Source organism: Pyxicephalus adspersus, chromosome 11 (assembly GCF_032062135.1).
Source record: "Pyxicephalus adspersus chromosome 11, UCB_Pads_2.0, whole genome shotgun sequence".
Classification (NCBI taxonomy): domain Eukaryota; kingdom Metazoa; phylum Chordata; class Amphibia; order Anura; family Pyxicephalidae; genus Pyxicephalus; species Pyxicephalus adspersus.
The window spans coordinates 39,096,383-39,116,907 of NC_092868.1; the positions used below are offsets into that span (position 1 = coordinate 39,096,383).

The 20,525-nt window shown below is 37.7% G+C and overlaps 2 protein-coding genes across 3 annotated transcripts in view; both read right to left on the reverse strand.

Annotated features, from left to right (window-relative positions):
* LOC140340486 (probable pleckstrin homology domain-containing family N member 1) overlaps positions 1 to 3,894 on the reverse strand; it is a 42,172-nt gene extending 38,278 nt beyond the window's left edge. Inside the window, exon 1 of the mRNA XM_072425734.1 lies at positions 3,272 to 3,894. Coding sequence (XP_072281835.1) covers positions 3,272 to 3,357 — 86 coding nt within the window. The 5' untranslated portion in view covers positions 3,358 to 3,894. The remainder of the gene's footprint in view (positions 1 to 3,271) is intronic.
* Positions 3,895 to 9,165: 5,271 nt separating this feature from the next.
* Positions 9,166 to 20,525, reverse strand: part of TTLL10 (tubulin tyrosine ligase like 10) — a 35,957-nt gene continuing 24,597 nt past the window's right edge. For both annotated transcript variants that reach the window (XM_072426479.1, XM_072426480.1), the window contains 5 exons: positions 15,644 to 15,815; positions 14,996 to 15,136; positions 13,677 to 13,793; positions 11,531 to 11,624; positions 9,166 to 9,916 (listed from right to left, as the gene is read on the reverse strand). In XM_072426479.1, the coding sequence (XP_072282580.1) occupies positions 9,192 to 9,916; positions 11,531 to 11,624; positions 13,677 to 13,793; positions 14,996 to 15,136; positions 15,644 to 15,815 (1,249 nt within the window). In that variant the 3' untranslated portion in view covers positions 9,166 to 9,191. The remainder of the gene's footprint in view (positions 9,917 to 11,530; positions 11,625 to 13,676; positions 13,794 to 14,995; positions 15,137 to 15,643; positions 15,816 to 20,525) is intronic.

Consider the following 20,525-nt stretch of genomic DNA (forward strand, 5'->3'; position numbering starts at 1 on the left):
CTACAGTAAGTACACTTAAAAAAACATTGTGTTACATCTTCACACCTTTTGTCTTTTTATATTGGGTGTCAGAATATCTGTTGCTACGTGTGGCATTGTGGTTATTTCATAAAATCTAAAAAGCTGTTGCGGAAGAGAAATGTAATGTTTGATAACATGTGCGTTGCCTCGGAAGTGATGGTATACCAGCTGTCTTGGTCTAATCTTTAACAGTATATATGACTGTGGCAATGCTGCCATCCTTTCATGGGAGGCGGACGTGCATCGTCACCATATCAAATGACTTGACGTCTAACAGTCATTAGACCAGTGATTAGAACTATTCTACTTTTTGCTGTAGTTAACATAAATCTTTTTGTTTAAATTTTGCAGATTATGGAAGCTTTAGAATCTCACTGGACTTTTATTGCTGTCTGTGTTCCTGCAGGGGGAGAGGGGATTAACCTATTTTGATCAATTTCTTGTGTGTAGAAAGTGATGGAAAATTCTAAGTTGAAAATTTGTACACACAGCAGGTAATCCCAAATTTTCCACCTGTTCTGGGGACAACTGGCTAAAAGGGGAATTCCTCTTACTTTGGAGAGATTTCCTCCAGGTTATCCATCGGGTATAGGACCAATTCCATCAGGATATTTATTTGCAGGCTGCACCCTGGGTGATTCCCATTACTTCCAGCCCTAAAAGCAATTTGATTTGAAGCACTCTTACATGCAAAAATGGGAAAGCATTTATAGGCAGGGAACGTCCCCGGGACCTATAGAAGGCCATATGGCAGCAGGCTTAGAGGAGCTAACTTTGTACAGTCTACAAAGAGAATTTGTATAAGATTTTGATGCACTAGTACCCTGGATGTTCTCCACATAATTTTTCCACCACAAGCAATCTGTGCTGGCGATGTGGTTCCAGAGTGGGCACCCTACACCATATATTTTGGTCCTGTCCCTATATTGTGCCCTACTGGCATATGGTCAATGACCTCCTCAAAGAGATGTTAGGGGTCCCCATTCTCTTTAGATTTACAAACTCATCTACTAGGCCCACCTGTCCGGGAACTCTCCAAACCCAGAAAATGACTTGTCGGCTGTCGCTAACATCCTAACCGCTTTGAGTTGCCTTATAGCCAAAAACTGGAAGTCAACCTCCCGCCAACATTTCTGGCTTTGCTTACTAGAATCAAAGATGTACAACTATTGAAACAGTTGACGGCCCACCTTTTGATCATCTAGATAAGGTAAATGTGATCTCTGTCCCTTGGGACCCCTATGTAGTTTTGCACCTCCAAGTATTGACTACCTAATGTTTTTAGTAGGTGAAATCGTATGCAGGAACATTTCTGGTACTTAGAACAGTGGGTCTAGTAAGGGGAATCTCCAAACATGCTGGTACAATGCACCCAATGGAATGTATTATAGGTTACTAAACTGATTAGTGCTAAGTTATTTGCATTGTTATCTCTCTCTCCCACAGACCGGCATATTCCATGTTTTTTTTTACTATCGTCCACCCAAATTGAACAACAATCTTTTCAATCGGGAGAGTTGTCCTCAAAATACCTATGCTCCAATGACAACTCAAAATGTTGGAATTTCCCATTCTTGCTTTGGTGATATTGGTTACCAAGACAAATAAAAAGGGAAATCTCCTCAGTGGAGAAATAGAGAGCAATAAAAGCTTAACACTTTATCATTTCTCCACTTTATCTAAAACTAAAAACTGGGCCTATACATAACCTAATTTTTTTTCTAGTAAACTTTAACAAATTTAGATGCATGTCCCAGGGTCATGGGTAAGCATTGCTTGTGCTGCTGCACATGAGTTCCAAAGTGACCCCAAACATTATTGGTCAGTTGAGATGCCCCTCATTTCTTACTTAGCATTGTCAGTGATGGTCCCTAATAGACCGGAGGTCAGGGTGCTTCTTAGATCTAACATTCACCAGCATATCTGCTGCTAATTCTGGACTTGTCTGCTCAATCCAATTGGTGGGAAGTCCTAAAACACTGCACATATGCCCAATATTCTCCCCTTCCCTTTCTCCTCATTATCTTGGATAGAGTGATCATAATCCTGATCAGATTTGATCATATTGTTCATACATATATCACGACTCAATATATATTGACACAGCAAGTCTATTAACATCAGATCAAAAACTGGTCCCTAAAAATTGGTGAGCTCCTTATTTCCTTCGGGTTCACTTCAGGTCCAATCTTTATTCAAAACAGAATTGAAAATCATCCATGTATCTCAGGCCTTACAGTGGTAGCTAATTTTCAATGCTGAAAAGCACACTTCGGCCAGTGAGTGGTTAGAGGTTGAAACTGGAACTCCTTTGGAGGAACCCTAAGGCTCCACAAAATTATGGTTAATGCAGACTGAGATGGAAAATTCTAATTTTGCTAAAATGTATTATACCACACTTACCATACCGGCCATTCTGTGATATAATAGTAATAAATATCTATAAACCACAAAAACGTTCAAAGTCTCTTTACTGCAACCAAGGCAACAACAAACATTCCTTGCTATGTCTGTATACAAAGTGCCACCAACTAAGAATACCAGTCACAGCAGTCTGTGCCGAGACTCACATTACAGCTATCCCCTCCAACAAGTGGATGATTTTTGGCAATATACTTACAAAGGGAGTTAGGGGTCTATTGATAAAGCAGTGAATCTGATCACTGAAACATTCCCTTTTAGAGAATAAATCACTGTCATTAAAACCCATGGATCTTGAAGAGTCTCCTTCAGGGAATGTCAGATTCACTGCTTTATAAATAGACTCTTTAATGGGAACTGGAACCAATTAAAATGCGTAGGCTGCCATGCCTTCTAAAAATAAAGGATGCAATACATCATAACAGTCCAGAAACATGTATGCAAATCAGAAGTTTTGCCTTCACGTGCTGCCTGCTTGTTCTTGATCATTAACCTAAAATATATTAAAACCAGGAACAGATAGGCAGCTATCGCTTTTAGAAAATAATCAGCATTGCAACCTATTGTACTCCGAGCAACCTATTGTATTCCGTGCAAGTTTCTTGTAAAGGAAGCAGTGAAATAATCTGTATTTTCTTACCGTCTCTAATCCTGCTTTTAATCTTGGACTAAAGACTGGCACATATTGATCAACTAATGGAATGTTTAAAAAGACACACACTTTTTTTGGACATAGCATCCCTTGGATACCGGAATCCCAATGTAAGCATCAAAAGACAAACAATGGATGCGAATTAACGTATGGGACTTTTATTATAGTAACACTTACCGGTTTTCTTTCTGCAGCAGTTCCACCTCCTCATGCCCATCATTGCTGGTGTTGGAACCCCTGGCTGTCACGCTGCAGCAGCCCATCCTAGGACATATATGTCATTACCATCTACTGAGCAGTATAGCTTCAAAGAGCCAGGCAGAGATGTAGGGAGCAGAGATGGCCTCCCACATCCTTCCTCCTGCAGATCAGGACTGGAGCTGGACAGAGACAATATGCTAGAAAATTTCACAAACCGGTAGTGTGAAATAGAGACAGCTTCCTGTTAGATTCAAGCTTGTTTCTTTTTCCTGTAGAATGAGATGACCTGAGGGGGGGAGGGCAGTTCAGCAAGTTTCTCAGATTCACAGAAAGAAAAGAACTTATAGCAGGGTGAAAGTAGAAGAATAGACAATGACAAAAGAAGAAGTGAAAGGGGGGTTAACCCTCTTAGACTAGAGATGCTGGTTTTTCATTACAAGTGACACTTGTTGTCACCGTCCTTTATAATACAGTGTTGTGGGGAGGGAAACAAGTTCCAGAGAAGTTAGGTATTCCAGTGGACTTTATATTACATGGACTTGGCAGGCAGAAAACTTTCAGTGATATCAGGATAAGAGTGACACGTTGGAAATACTCTTACAAGTCCAATTCTGTCCACAGCCAGGTATTTTCGGTCTTCCTGCCTTTTTTTTTCTCTGTGTGGGAGGGGGAAATAGATTACTGCACACATGTAAATACATTACAGATCCCAAATAAACCAGAACATTCTGCAAAGGAAGAAGATTACAAAGAGGTAAGGGATCAGTAAAGTAAAATGATGGCTGCTAAAGGAAGGAATTCTAATAATAAATGAGAAAATTGCTGGGGCCTATGGGCTGTTTAGAGGAATGGAAGATGTGTTTGACTTGTGTTCATAATAAGCTGAGGTTCTGAAAGGTTTTTTTCTGAGGACCCAAATTAGAAAATTGGTATTGCACTGGGATCCAAGAAGAGAAAATTTACCAAAATTTTAGCAGTCATAGAATTCCAAAATAAAAATGATCATGTAATAATAAAAAGAGACATGTAAGCAGTAGTTTAAAGTGTAACTAAGCTAAAAATCAAAAACTTGTGAGCAGCCAAGGGCCAAGCTATGTCTCTTCTGCAATACAACAAACTTACCTGCCTGTTTATTATTTGGCATGTGCAGATCTGTGTATGATCTCAGCATACCTCGGTGTAAGAAATGTATGAACTACCATGCACATGCATGGAAATAATGCATACACACGTCAGATAATAAACCGTCATGTCATCTTGGAAGAAAATCTAACAAATGAACAGTTTCCCAACGTCATTTATCAATCCACCATAAATTGATTAACGTCCCACCGGGAACAACTGCAGTTCATTTCTATGGAGAAAAGCACAGTAGGCTTCTGCTTGCGCATTCTCCCTCACATTTATGCAAAAAATTCAAAGATGTGTTATCTACAGTGCTCGTTCATCTGTCAGTGGAAGCAATCACGAAAGATCATTTCAAGTGACAATCCTCTGGCACCCATCAGAAGTCTGTATGAGGCTTTATATCATTCCAGCCTGGCCAATCAAGGCACTGGACCCAGACCAGGTGATGATTTTGGTGCCAGCAAAGCAGCAAGGGGAGCTAAGTTTAGTTTTGCTTTAATCATTAATTACACAATCTGAATGGGAATTGTACATTGGAACCACTGCAGAACAGTATTACCTTTACAGGTGGTATGTTGCTAATTTCCTTCCCACCCCTATAGGCTGATTTTTTTTTTAACAACTTGCTTTTGCCTTACTCTTAAAGAAGTTTTAGTTTCACAAGGTGGGCGTTATGTTAAAAATGCCTTTATAGCTATGAACATCCCGTTATACCTGTCCATCAGGCTATTCCTGTTTTTCAGTGATCCTAAGAGTTTCAATGCAATGGCTGCCACAAAGCATGCAAAGCAAGGGTTTTTGACTTTCAAGTCCAGTGGTTGTTAGTCAGGGACTGATAAAGTATTGTAGACAAAAAGGGAACCTGCATTTTCAAAAATAGCTTGCTTTTTTTTATTAGAGCCTATGGTGAAAAAGCAACAAATGTGCAATACCCAGAATCACTACTATAGGCCTGCATTATTAAAGCTCTCCAAGGCTGGAGATCACCAGCTGGATCACCCGGGTTCTCCTGTGATAGTCTATCCTCTCCTATCTTAAAGAGCTTTAATAAATCAGGCCCATTGTCAATATAAAGGGCACTCCCAGGAAGCATGAGAATCTAAAGCTACGTACACACTTCCAATTATTATCGTCGGAAAACGAACGACGAACGTTCCTGCACGATATATATGAACGATCGTATAGCACCGATCCTGCACATAGAGGTAACGACACGATCGTTCGTAGATATTGTACACACAATAGATACGATCGTTTAAGCGATAGAGGAACTATGTGCACGACAGGAAAGTGAACGAGCGTTCGTTCATTACGCATGCTCTGAACATGGACGATCAACGAACGACCGTACACACGAACGATGTTCAACGATCGTCGCCCAATCCGATCCGCCGGTCCGGTCGTTCGTTTCCAACAATTTTCCTCGTTCGTCGGCGTCGTTGGTTACTTTTTTACCAACGATTTTTTGCCCAATCGATCGTTCGTCGTTCGATTGGAACGATAAAAATTGGAAGTGTGTACGCACCTTAAGGCAAGCTCCATTTTTCTGCAGATCAATGCACAGAGCACTGTGATTTTGTGCTTTGCTGTTGTTTGTCTGCTGCACACATGAGTTTTAAAGGTGCATTGGGGTGTCACAATGAATGGCACTGCAGCACATCAACACATGTAACAATCAGATCTAAATTATCTGTGCCAAAACCAGCATTCTTTAAATTTCTGCATCCCCAGTCCTGACACTAAAAAATTTCCTACTGTTTCTGCAAATCTTATGCATGCTACAAAACTTGTACAGGGAGAAGCAAAGTCTAATCGCATTGTAAGGGTGGCAAGGGAAACAATCTTTTTTGTGTGTATGACTCAAACCTGCCAAATTAGCTGAAGAGAATGAAAAGAAGTAAAAATACAACTCTAAATTTTCTAAATGTTGCTGTATATTGGCGACTTGATATTCAAGTGAACATATATACCAGTAGTTATTACTTTATTGGAAACAAAGTTGTTTTTCCAGGATGCTTCTTTGAAACCACCGAGTGATTTTTTAAGTTAAAGGTCTAGATAAAAATAGTTCTTCCTGATTCTGTTCTGTAATTATACACATATAGCAGCAGCTCCACCAAAGGCAGTCTGGACTCCATATTTAAATAGTGAGGCTGTATAAGAGGATTGTTAGGGTTGTACGGAGGGCCGGCCATTTGTCCGTCTTTCTGCAGTAGAAAAACTGAACTTTCCTAAATACCCGGTTTAACCTATAAGTACATTTTACACAATAGAGAGACAACCATGCAAGAAAGAAAGAAATATTTTTTATTACCAAAAAATTGCTTTATTAGTATTTGATGTTGATAAATATCGTTGCCTTGTTTTTAGTGCAGAAAAAAATTAATCTGTAATAATCCAGTGCTGACATAATTTGCATTGTGTTTTTCAACTGTAAACAGGTAAAAAAAAGGTAACACCACCATATACCCTGTAATTCAAGTATTGCAAAAATACATCTAAACCAGAGAAAAAAACCTGTAATACATTGCAGCTTACTAGTTCTTAGATGTGATGGCTGCATTAGTTTCCAGCAAGTACAGAAAATACATTTTCAGCTGTCTTCTGTAAACTGCAGAACACATCCCACTATGTAATAAAGATAATAAAAGGGGGAGGTATTTTTACTCCAAATCAGGAGAGCAGCATAAACTGACAATGTTACTTTTCCATAAATACAATACAATTGTAAGCATTGTCACAATAGGACACAAAGTGTTTTAATGGGAGAATCTACAGGAGAAAAACAAAGACTTAGACAGCAAAAGCACCCATGCATATAAAAATTGCTACCAACATATACGTCTATATTGCATTTAAATATATATATTTAAAACAGTCCAAAAAAGAAAAATGTGTATACTACCCATTCCCCTTCCCAACCCTGCACCAAACTATCAGTAGAAAGTAACACTTAAAGTGAACCTGTACTTTTATTGTTTAGGAATATAGCTAATCACTTTGTACTTATTAATTTTTAAGGATTTAAATAAAGAGGCCAAGTCAGGGTTGTGTCCTCTGTACACATATTTGCTGCTAAAAGTTGTCCCTCTTTCTGATCCTGGAAAGTTGGGGAGTAAGCTGTCACTGCCCTAATAACCAGAAAATCTTTTTCCATACCCCTCACTAGTTTGGAGTCAGAATTAATGACTTTTCACTAACTGCCACATACCCCTGCTGACTTATCTGGGGTAGCCAGACTGGTTATGGAATGGGAAAATTGCATGGAAAGGGCTATGTTGGATAATAAAGATAATAGCATCATTATCTGTCCACTCCCAAGCAGGACTTGTACTGCAAAGCCTAAAATGGACTTAAGGTGCACCTAAAATAAATACCTCCTCCTTTTAAGGAGCTTTTCAGACTTTTTTTTTAAATCTTTCAAATTAACTAAGATTAGAAAAATAATTTGCATTATTTGTAAATAATTTCCCAACAAAATAAAAACAAAATAAAATGTAGTTTTTTTGTTTCACCCTTTCATCACTCATTCTCCGGCTTCCTATCTACTTGAATTCCAGCAATAGCTGCATGTCATTTTTTAGGACAGGTTTCCTGAGGATGACAACTGTGGACCATTGGGAGCCTGCAGTCACAATTTGGAGAGCATGTGACAGGGTGGCAATGCAGCAAAACAATTGGACCAAAATTCACACTATGTTCCTGCAACAGGACCACCAAGTATTTTTTACAGAAAGTTCCAGATTCCCACAAATAAAACTAAAAATGTATTGAGAAAAGGCATTGATATAGCTACTTTTATGTGTCTTTTATTTGTCACTTGTTTATTTGTATAATTTTTCACCACTGCATCTCCCATATTACCTGTCAAGTCTCATGGGTTCCTCTTCAGCCATTGGGTGGTCACCGATGATGTAACTTTTATGCATACCCAGGTAATACATTGCCCTAGAAATCTAGGTCTATTCTTGGCACTGCCTGAAAAAGAGCCAGATTCTACACTGCATGGCACAAGTGGTGTAGCACAAAAGCACAAAAACAAAAAGTTACCAGAAACAAGGAAGATGTTTTTGTTTTTTTTTGACAAAAGAGGCTTTTCTCTTCTATCAATAAATCTTACCTCCTGGTGACTTTTTGTATTTTGGGTTTAGTTATGCTTTAGATACACAAGCAAACATCATTTACTAGTCTGACTTCAACAGACTAAATGTTAGTGGTTTCTACTGGCTACTGCCCTTAATATAGGAACTATGTATTTAAAGCAGCCAATGATGGGTAAAACTACTTATTTCCTGACACATTGTTGAAATCCTCCAGGCTAAAAGACCCCAATGAGCACTCCTGGCAGCTCCCTTTGCCTTGGATAATCATGTCATGAGCATGTGTCAGAGAATATTTCTTTTCATGGCTGTAGGGTAAATATGTGAGTGACATTCAACACAGAAGAGCAAACCAGAGGTGTGAAGCAGTTTCTCCATTTTACTGGAACTCATAGATATCAGCTTTAATCCCATAAACTAGTCTAGTAAAACTTTCTAAATAATATCTTTGGGTGGAGTTCATATTTAAAAACATTATTATGAAGTTTCTGTAGAAAACAAAAATCCCATGGTTTCTGCATTACTTGACTCTTCTTATGAAAGATTTAGCAAAAAGTAAATACTGCATGTTTGGCAATAGTTTTCAAAGTGACAGACGAAAGTTTAGGAAAAACAGACATGATAATCTACACATAGACATACTGATGACAATTTTTTTAATGCTGTTTTTACGAGTTTTGCTGAACATTCAGAGATTCTCTAACACCATATTCACTTGTGCGTGTCTCTTCTAATTTAACTTCATTGGGGTCCTCAACATTGCCCAGGGATCCTCTGCTGATGAGTATACGATTCTGTTCAGAAAGGATTACAACATTGGTGTTGATAGATGTATCGGGTATGCTTCTTTTTGTTAAATTGGGTGTTTTTCTTCCAACCACCCTAAATTTCTGAGGACCTGTAAATGAAATCTTGGCAACAGGGACTAATGGTTCTGCTTTTTTTTCTGCATTTTTTGTTCGGCCTGCCTCTGTGAAATGATTGAACTGAGGGCCATCCAGACTCTTAGATGAGATGTTGAACCTAGCTTTGTGTCTTACTGTGTGGAGTGTCAAGCCATCATGAAGGCCAATCATATTGATAGGGGATATTGCCAAGCTTGTTCTTTGAGGCGATCGTGAGACAGTGGACCTTGTTACAATAGGGTTTGCATTGTCTGAAAAAGGTTTAAATGATCTCTGTGGCTTTTCCACATTTTTTACAGGTTTGCTTTGGTTGTCAGCTATCGCTGTCTTCTTTTCTTCTTTAACAGGACTGGAGCTTCTGGGCCAGTAAAATTTAATTACTTGTTCATTGGTCTCCCCATTGTATAACAACACAAACTTTCTCTGCGTATTCAAGGGCATAATACGCTGACCTCTAAAGCTTTTATTGAAGATCTCAAGAGCCAAGTCTGAGAAGACAAAGGTAGTTTGATGAGGGCTTTTAAATGAGTTGTATATTAAAACTGGCATTATCTAAAACAGATCTGCATCTGAGACAGAACTACCAAAAGGAATGGCATAAAAAATGGTTTATTCTGCATTTCCAGGGTCAAAGTTGCTACTTCAGTTAAGCATCTGGTATCACAAAATGAAACAAATGTTTTTCTTTCTCCCTATAGAATATCAGTGGAAGGTATGTGCTACAGTATTTCTGTATCCAACACTAGAGATGAGCATGAGATGTTCCCGGTTTCGGTTTGTATCAGGTTGGACAATGTTATTTAACTTTCACTTACCTTGTTTGGGTTGAACCCTTTAAATTTGAACCAATGTTTACCAAGTGCAGGGGTGTCCAAGACAGTCCTCAAGAGCCACACACTTTTCATATAAAGTCTAGGATTTATACTTGTAAAGTATTAAGTTTTTTTCTGACTTTTTGCAAACAATGTGTTACTAAATGTATGCTGCCTTTTACAGAAATAGCTAAATTGTACGCAGATACTGGATCCTTGAGCACTGGAGCTGGACACCCTAAATAGGTTCTCGGTAGGCTTGAAGTGCAAATTTGAATTCCCATCATTCCCGTCCATTGTAAATTTTACGCGAACTTTTGACTCAAACCATTCCCAGTTTTTAAGCACATGAACTTCAAAGTGGTTGGCAATGTAACAACTGGCAGATGTTTAGCTTGACATCCTTAAAGCTGGTTGTTACCTTGCCAACTGCTTTGAAGTTGGTCTGGTCAAATCTCTGCATAGGTTCACAGACGTTCTGAACACCTGTGCTGTAGTAGTATCTATATGCTGAAGGAATAGATGGAGAAATCTGTTTTTCCAATTATATCACAGGCTCAGCTACAAGGAAGAGGTAGATATCCCCATCATCAGTCCTAGATGAGGACTGATGATAGTCTATTGACGTGTACCTAGAGCAAAACTTTTTTTTCTAGATTTGTATTAAGGAATGGTTACAGATACTGCCAACTCTTGATTACCTATGTGTCCTTGAGGATTTTTATATCCAATTCCTGTCCCAGTGACACAATAGAAAGTCGGTGAAAATCTCTCTAACTTGTGTGACGTTTATCAGTAAACTAATGTTTTTATTGAATCATTTACCCTAACCTCATGTTTTATTGACAACTCTGATATTTTGGAATTCTCATCACTATCTGTCCTGCTGATAATAATCATTGAGGCCATAATAGAGAGCATAACTCCCCAATGGAAACACAGACAGCTATAAACACCGGTTGAGAATTTATTATTCCCCACTCTATCCAAAACCAAAACATTCTGTCCTAAAATCTTACATGGTATATTGAATATTGTGCATTAAATGTATTTACATTTAGTTTTTCAGCATTTGGGATAGGAGAAATTATAATCAACCCAGAAACTGAAAACTGAATAAAATGTTTTAGAACAGCTGAACATTTTTATAGTGGTATCAGTTAAGCAACTGTCAGGCAATATTTAAAGAATGTTGAAGATTGACTGACATTATAAATTTGTAGTTTACACTATAATAAAGACAAATGCCATTGATACTCAATAAAATATTATGATAAGGATTGTACATACCAAGGGTTTCATTGACCACACCAGGAATAACTTCTTTCAGCACCTCACAATTGGTTTGCAAAGCTGGATTACAGTTCATTTCTAGCAGCCACACCTAGAAAGAAGTAAGCAATAAATGCCTGCTGGCCACAGATGGGAAGTGGTCTCACTGACAGCAGCTGGAGGTAAAGTATCTGGTACTCCACTTTTACAATGCTGTGACCATTCACTGTCTTAACACCTTGGCAAAAACTGTAATCTAGGTTATTGTCTATTCAAGCCATTACCAATCAAGTTTCCTCCACAAATTACCAGTGGTTCCTTGAGCTGTGGATGATTGACCTTTTATTGGCTGGTGCCTGCATAGGTTTTGAGCCAACATCACTGAGAACATGACATGCAAAACTAACACTAAAGGTCAAATTACCTGATTTTAAGGGTGACATTCAGATAGCCACTGTAAGAGGAACATTCTTCCTACTGACCACTAATTTAAAGATCATTTTTCGATTGATATCCAATGGATTGGTCTTAGCAGGAGTTTCCTGAGACCTAGGAATTATTTTAGGGAAGGTTGAGAAAGGCTGTGCTAGCCAGACAAAGATCACCCATTTTCTGTTCTCTAGTTGCACCTTACATAGGACAGTATTCTAGCCCTAATCACAAGCAATGCTCTAATGTGTAACAGCAAGCTTAGTCAAACCATTCTTCAACGGAAATATTCAACAGAATAAAGTAATTTTCCCACAGCTTCTTCATGGAAATCAACTAGCTAGAATGTTATGTACTAATGTCTCACTAGTTCTCCAAAGTTTGTTCTGGGTATTCTTATGAACTGGTAACCAGTCATGCATTGTTTATATGGAAAAACATTGGAACATCTACTGCCATTTCACACATTGGGTCACGCAATACTGATCTGAAATAACCAAGGCTGTAAAAGAAACAATAAAAGGTATGTGTATCTGTTTCATTCAACATATAAATTATAATGTAGTATATAGTCCGTCATGTAGGTAAATTTTAGTATGTCATTTAATTTATTTCCCTAAGCTTGGAAGGGATATTTTGTTGACAAGTACAGACAATGTTGCATCACCCCTCAGAAAAAGCCCCATGTAGCCCATATCCTATCTCCCTGCATGATGTCTGTGTTTCCTTCCTCACAAAAGAGCTTGCCATGTGAACAGGTCAAGGAATACAAGTCTCCTGGGAAGAGTGTTATGTCTACTAATATTTCATTCTGGATTACATTTTAGGCAGCCTTTGTAGATTTTCTTTTTCGTAGAACCCAAAAACTTCTGCAGCCGGTCTACTGCACACATCCAGTACACATCAAATGTTTTGCTTGTTACCACTTGTTATCAGTTGAGGACTTACCACCAACCACCAACATTACTATGAGCTATTGGTTTAATCTATCCTAACACTGGCTAAACTCATCACACCATTTTATTAAGGACATTTGAAAGCAAGTGGGCATCTCTTTATTTACTTTTGTTGGCCTCATATATGAAGTGTTTGCCTTCAATGTTTTATCCTGTCTTGCAAAAAGAAAGAGGGATACTAACTAGTTAGTAGGACTAAAAGGCAAGTTGATATGTACCGGTATGTAGTATGCTTACATGGAGGTTAGCTCTGAATGAACTCTTGGTGTCATTCAAAAGCTATAGGATTGTGAGTAGAAGACCTGTAGACATTAGGAAACAGCAGGTTATTAGTGGCAAATACTTTGCCCACGTATAAGAGCATTGTGGGGGATTGTTCGTATTCTTTTCCTTTTTTGCTTAGTACAATTACATCCTGTTCTATAGGTTCTGCAATTATTTAAAAGCCTAAGGGATCATATAACAGGCTCCCAGTAGTGTCATGACAAACTATTTGTGATCTGGATGAAAAAAAAAAAGTCTGTGCTAGAAATTGTGTGAGCAACTTCACAATAATAATGTGTGAGCAACTTCATAATAACAGTAAATATAAATGTGTGTGTATAGCATTGGTACTGATTTGATTTTATTCTCCCAATTTATAGCTGTATAGATGACTGGTTTCCATTTAGCAACTACAACAGTAACAACTCCATAACAGCCTGTGCATTTTGACTGTTTAAAATTCAGTGATAGAAGATATACAGTACCTTATGATTTAATTCATTTTAATGCTTTACCTTAAAATCATCATCGATCAGGAAGTCACAGCCAATAAGGTCAAAAAAGCCCCTTCGACACTCCAGCTTTGATTTTACGCTCAGGAAACAGTGTATCATTATCTGCTGCATCCTTTTCTGTCAAACACAGGAAGACAGTGACATAACAGGCAAACAATAGTAGGCATGCACACCAGAATGCTTTTCCTTCATATACTGTTAGGTATGACAATAATAAACACAGCTTTTTTATGCTTTTAAAGGACAAATCTAAAAACTTGCTGACTGTGCTCACTATACAGTGTTGTTTGGTTATATACTAATTATACCAAGTTTTTGGCAGGCAGCACTGCTCCTAATTGTAAGTTTTATGTTTAACTAAAGAATTATTTATGTGAAAGCCTAACTCGGTGTTTCTCGACCTTATTATCTTGAAAGAACCCATTGAAATAACTTTGAGGTCTTCAGTGAAACCCTACTTCTATTACTATATCCATAGATCATATAATATTAGTGTTGCTGTCCTTAGGAAGAATGCCTATTACATTGTTGGCCATTGGGAAGGCTGCTACTCACAAACTCTGGAGGAACCCTAAGAAACCCTGTTTGGGAAACATTTCATATTTAAAGGGTAGCTGCACTTTTTAGTGTTAAGTGAATGTGGACCACCTTATCTGGCCATAAATAACCTTGCATGTAGCTCAGGAAAATATGCCATATGCATTAGGCTTCTGCTCAGTGTCCAGCAGTGCTGCTAATGGTAATTAATTTGGGCCATTCTTCTAAGCTACAAACAAATTACTGGATCTGCCTCATACAGTGAAAAGGATAAGAGAGAAAAGCCTGCTGGTGTGAAGTTTATAGCCACAGCCTGAACCATTTACAGAAGAGACAAGCACTGTTCGCAGGCCAAGGTGTGCAGCAGTCACTTTCCACCTAATCCCTGATATATCCTTTAAATAGAATCAAGATAAATAGCCTGGCCTCTAAATAGCTGTAACTTTCATACTAACACCAAATTTGTGGTTCAAGCAGTCCATTTCCAGTTTCCAATACAACATCAAATTTAACAACAGAAATAGAATCATAATGAAACATTGCACAAAGCTTACTGAGTGGGGCTACAAAGAATTACATATAACATGGATTATAGCATTAACACACACACACACACACACATATATATATATATATATATATATATATATATACACATATATATAATAATTAATGGATGTTCTGGGTTTGCAATAGTGAACAACAACTAAAAGCATTACTTTATGGTATTTGTTTTACAAAAAAAAAGGAATAATCGCAGGGCTACTATTATGATTCCTCACCGTAAAAATACTAAATACCCAGTCTTTAGGCAGAGACTTGGCTGCAGCAAAATTCTCATTGACATAGTTGTTGAATCTTTCCATTGTCCACACTGTCTCCTCTTTCATTTCACTGTAAAGTGGGTTCTTCTTCTGCATGTACTAGTAGAAGAAATAGTAAAACAATGTGTCAAAGAACAACGCATAACATGCAATACATGCAAAACAATAATGTAACAGTTAAGTTAATGGTATTAAAAAAAAGCCCTGCCAACCAACACAGCTATTAAAAGAAAAGTGTTATCCATCAATTTGAAAACAGGAGAACAAGCCCACAACGACTGGGCTGAAGCCGTGTTCATCTTCCCAACAAACCCCAAGGCATACTTGCATGCCATATTCTTTTTCAGCTTTAGGACACTGGGGGCATTTTGGGGTATAAGAGACACCTATTGGAGTAATGGGTCAAAACAAGCTTAGGAGGTGATGCGGCCAGGCGCTCCACCCAGCTTTAATATTTGTTTGATCTTGAAAGTTAACTCTTTTTAGGTATCATGGATTTCCTTGCACAGTTTTATCTGTTTTTGTATGATTTGCACAATACAGTCTGTAAAATGTTCTTGTCAAGGTTGATTTTTTTTTTTATAAACCTTGTTGGTTTAAACAAACCTGGTTGGTCAAGTGACCTGTGAGGTCATCAGAATTTGGATCATATGGGTTGCAGGTCAGGCGTACATAGCCATGGCAGAAAAACACATAATAAGGCACAGTGGATGCTATAAGCAGGTATGACCGAATATCAAACTTCTTTCCTTCCAGCAGCAAAGGGTTTGGAATATACCTACAATACAAGAAATTATAGTAACATCAGATTTCTTTAAAAAAGGTAAACAGCACAACAATCAAATCAGGTTTCAGTGACGTACCCATATAAAAGTGGAACTAAATCCATTTTATTTTTTTGTTTCTACTGCATAGCTTTTGTGCTATGTAGTATAAAGCTCAGCTTCATCCTTGGCATTGCTGAGAACAATCATAGATGCCAGGGACAATTTAACTTCTGTGTAAATTACATCATCAGTGGCTTCCTAATTGTCTAGGAGAATCATGGTGGACCCAGAAGCCCCACCAGCCAAGGCGCTGGCTTAGAACGTAGTGGCGACATGATCCTGGAACTGTCATTGCTGCAGGGCACACAAAATTAATTGTGTGCCAAAATTGGCATTTCATATATTACCATAGCTCTTTTTGTGACCTTCTTCCTGTGCCCATATACACAGCTAAATAACATATTCTAACTTAATATATATTTGAAATAGGTAAAGTATACATGAATTGGTTACCTGTCCAAATGTTTATTCAGCTACCCCTACTTCATTTCATATCAGGAAGACCAATCTAATGTCCCCTAATATCCACCACAGATATATTATACAAGTTGATGACTTTCCTGTCTCTAGCCTTCTGAGTGGACAATGAAAAAGAACTTCTGCAATAATTAGTTCACCGCTCTCACCCCTTTCATTACACAAATAAGCACTAGAGGCATGAAAACAAGTTATATTAGCAGCACTGTACAAAGAAACTAAAAAAAGGCTATTTTAGATTTATGGAGCCTGTTTTATTAAAGCTCTCCTAGGCTGCAGAATACACTTTTATCAGTGAAGCTGGGTGATCCAGTAAACCTGGAATGGATGTGGCTCAGAATTCAAAACATTTGCTAGCAAATGTCAAATGACTTAGAAATCCATTCCAGGTTTGCTGGATTGCCCAAGTTCACTGATGAAAGTATTCTCTCCAGTTATAGAGAGCTTTAGGTCAGGCCCATGGTGTGAAGTGGGCACTTTTAGAGAATATTTAACCAATTTAAATAAAAAAAAAATATATATATATATATATATATATATATATATATATATATATTGCCTAGGATCTACTTTAACAATTTAGATGTAATAATCTGTTGAATAAAGCTGTCTACATACATTATTGTAGCCTAAGTTCCAAGAAAATATCAGAACTGATGGTATTTAAACTAAATATGCCATTAACGTAGCACTGCTAATAAAAGTTTATGGAGACAGAGTTTCTTTATTACAAATGTGTCAAAGAAGCATGGAATTCCGGTCCTCTTAATTATCCCAATACAATTCTTCCTTCACCATAAATTACAAGGATAGTCCTGGAATTCAATGCAGTGCCATCTTCATGTGTTTATTTGTGGCCTTTGTAACATCTGGGGCCTGCTGTAGAGTTTCTATTATTTTCTGCTCTTTTCAGCAACATTTATTTGTAGGTCATTGTGCACTAACCTCTTTTGTTTGCATGGCCTCCTATCAGTCTAGGACCATATCTGACCAAGCCACATACACACGTGCAATAAAAGCTGTTGGAAAGGATCTTTCACGATCCTTTCCAACGACTGGCACTGCACGATGCATGAACGATTGCTGTACATACAGCACCGTTCTGCTCTATGCAGAGGGGAGGGGGAAAACGACAAAGCGGCACCCCGCTGCATGCTCTCCCAGTTCCCTTGCATTAGGATCGTTAGTCGTCCATACTCTGTGGATCCTCCAGAACAGTCGTTCGGATGACGGACGACTGGCGCTGTACACATGCCGGTATCCAATATTGGCCCTGAACCGATTATCGGGCGAGAACCGTTGGACGTGTACATAACAATAAATGAAGTCCAATCACGGATATTAACACTGGAGAGAGGTGTTATATATATAAGGGTGGACAGCAGAATGTCACTTTGCTATGGCAACTGTATAACATTTCAATATGTACTGACTAAAGATAAATATTCTGAAAAATGTCAATGCCCAATGCAAACTTTGTGTTACCTGAATTACAGGGAACATTGGAATTCCTCTCTGCAATATCAGAACCTTCTCCCCTTTTATCTGCTATTGGATTTACTTACATGTCAAGGCAAAGCAAATGTAAACTCAAAGCCCAATAAACCTTAAGTATTATAGTAGTGCAGCTAGGAGTATAAACAGTATATAATATAGTGCTGAATATGCTTATTTTTTAAAGTTTTTTGCTAAGTGGTGCAGCAAGAGTTAATAAACCAAGTGCATACAGCACTAGAAAATCTCTCAAGCAGCAACCCAGTTTTCCAACAACCCCCACAACACTGCTTTGATTTGGGTGAGAGAGCAATGTAGATCAGAGCAATATTTAATGGATCACAGGAGAGCCGTGCTTCTGCTTATGTGTCTATGAGGCTCATGTGTTGGTGCAGCACCATAACCATTGCTGCAGCATTTAGCTAAGCAGCCTGACTTCATTACACTTTAAAAAGGTTTATTGTGTATTAAAACATTATTAATGTTGAGAGCTATTCAGTATAGTTATGCAAGGTTTAAGAACACAAGTCCATTAAGTTCAACCTGTAAATAAAATAAGCCCAAAGGGTTTGCTTTCAGCATGGCTGCCATTTGCAATAATGTGGATTGCGGTAGCTCAGCCTATATATTAGAACTAGCTGATTACCGGCGTTGCCCGGGTATTTATTTATTGCAATCCTATATTATACAGGAAAAGGAATCAAATAAAGCTATAGTGATTTTCTTGTCTACGGTGTTTTTTCATTTTTTTTGCCTTTGATTGCACTCTGTCAATTGCCTTATATTTCCTCGAAGGCATTTTTACAGGCCAGAAATTTGTAAAAGAATCCAAAAAAAAGTATGTAAAAATATACGCAAAAGGCACATTGTCACTGAGCAATACATACACACATACATACATACATACATACATACATGCAAATATACCTCTGACATGTACCACAATGCTGTACAAAGATCAACGGTGTCATATGTCTAGCAAGTTTGGTTGAAATGTTTCCATGCGTTTCCTAGTGATCATCAAATATATCTCTGACATATAGCACTGCTGCTGCTCAAAGATCAGTGGTGTACTCACATAAGTCTGAGTCATATGTCTAGCAAGTATGGTTGAAATGTCTCCATGCATTTCCTAGTGATGACATACACACATCCAAATATAGCTCTGACATATAGCACAGCGCTGTACAAAGATGACTGGTGCACTCAAATTAGTCTCAGTCATATGTATGGCAAGTTTGGCTGAAATGTCCCTGTGTGTTTTCGAGTGATGGTGGAACATACATACATACATACCATGTACCATGTACCATGTCCAATTTTATATATATAGATTGGATGCCCAATATATTACAAAGCACAGAAAAAACTTTACATGCTGTGCTTTTGAAAATGCAGCACACAGCAATAAACATGTGCATTGGCATGCCTTGTGATAACTTGTGTATTTTTGCATGAAACACGTTTGATATTGCAACACAAAGACCTTAAGAAACTGTAAAATGCCACAACTATAGATACACTGAGATGAATGAACAAAATAGGACAGAATCAATAACCCCCTAAGTATCATTTTGCTTTCTTCCTGCACACAAATACTAAAGTGACAGACAAATAAAGGCAGCTAAATGTTGTCTTTTATTTGTTTCCTTTATCATTTGAAATTCCTTTGAATATGACTAGATGTAAGCTGCCTATCTGTGTGTCATTAAATCACTGACCTTGAATATGCAGACATATTCATTAAATAAGAATAAATTCTTAACTCTTGAGGGAAATCTGTATTCTTGTGCAGATTTTTGCTGAAAATCCCAGTATTGTATTTCCATATCTATACACCAGGGGGAGATCTTACAAAAGGAAAGACCATTATAAGCCTCAGCATCAGGAATGATTGATTTTATTCCCATGGCATGAATTAGCAGACCACAAGGTAGCTTCCTCACTTTATAAAGAAGTTTTTTTAATTATAATATGTACACCCTATTATGTACCCCCGGAGGTGGGTCACTTTTTCCAAAGCACTTTTTGATGTGGTTACATCACAACCAAAAACATGTATCTGTTATAATAGATCAACCACCCATAATAAGTAGCCCCTGGTGTTCACTGTTACCAGCTGATAATCAGGTTTTAAAACGTAAAGATTCTTCTATGTGTTATAATAAAACGATAATATAATAACAAAACAATAAAACATAAATTAATCCATAAAAGGCTTTGCAGAATTCAGGGTCCCATGTGATAATCCCTTTCATTTTTCTTGTAGTTTGAATGGGTGGAAGAACCCTTTTTTTATCATGAACAATCAGTTGTTCTAATATTTAAAGGTTAAAAAAACATTGTATGTGTTTCAGTAAGTGCACATCATGTTGTATGTGTGTTAACTCCAGTTATTTCTTTAAAGGCACACTTAAAATATTACCTTTCCTGACAGTTGTGTCCTAGCCCCCTACTACTTCATCAGAGTTAAAGTGTTCACCAGTCACCAATACCATGGTGGGTAATAAAGGAGGAACTTGGTATAAAATGTCTCAATTAAAAAAAAATTAAAATATTTCCCTGCTTTGTTTAAAATGTTTTTTAACTTTAGCTTTTATTAAAAAAAAAACAAATTTAGCATATTCACTTGGAACCCATATGTAAACTTGTACACATAGAATATGACCAACGTGAAAAAAAGGCCTAAT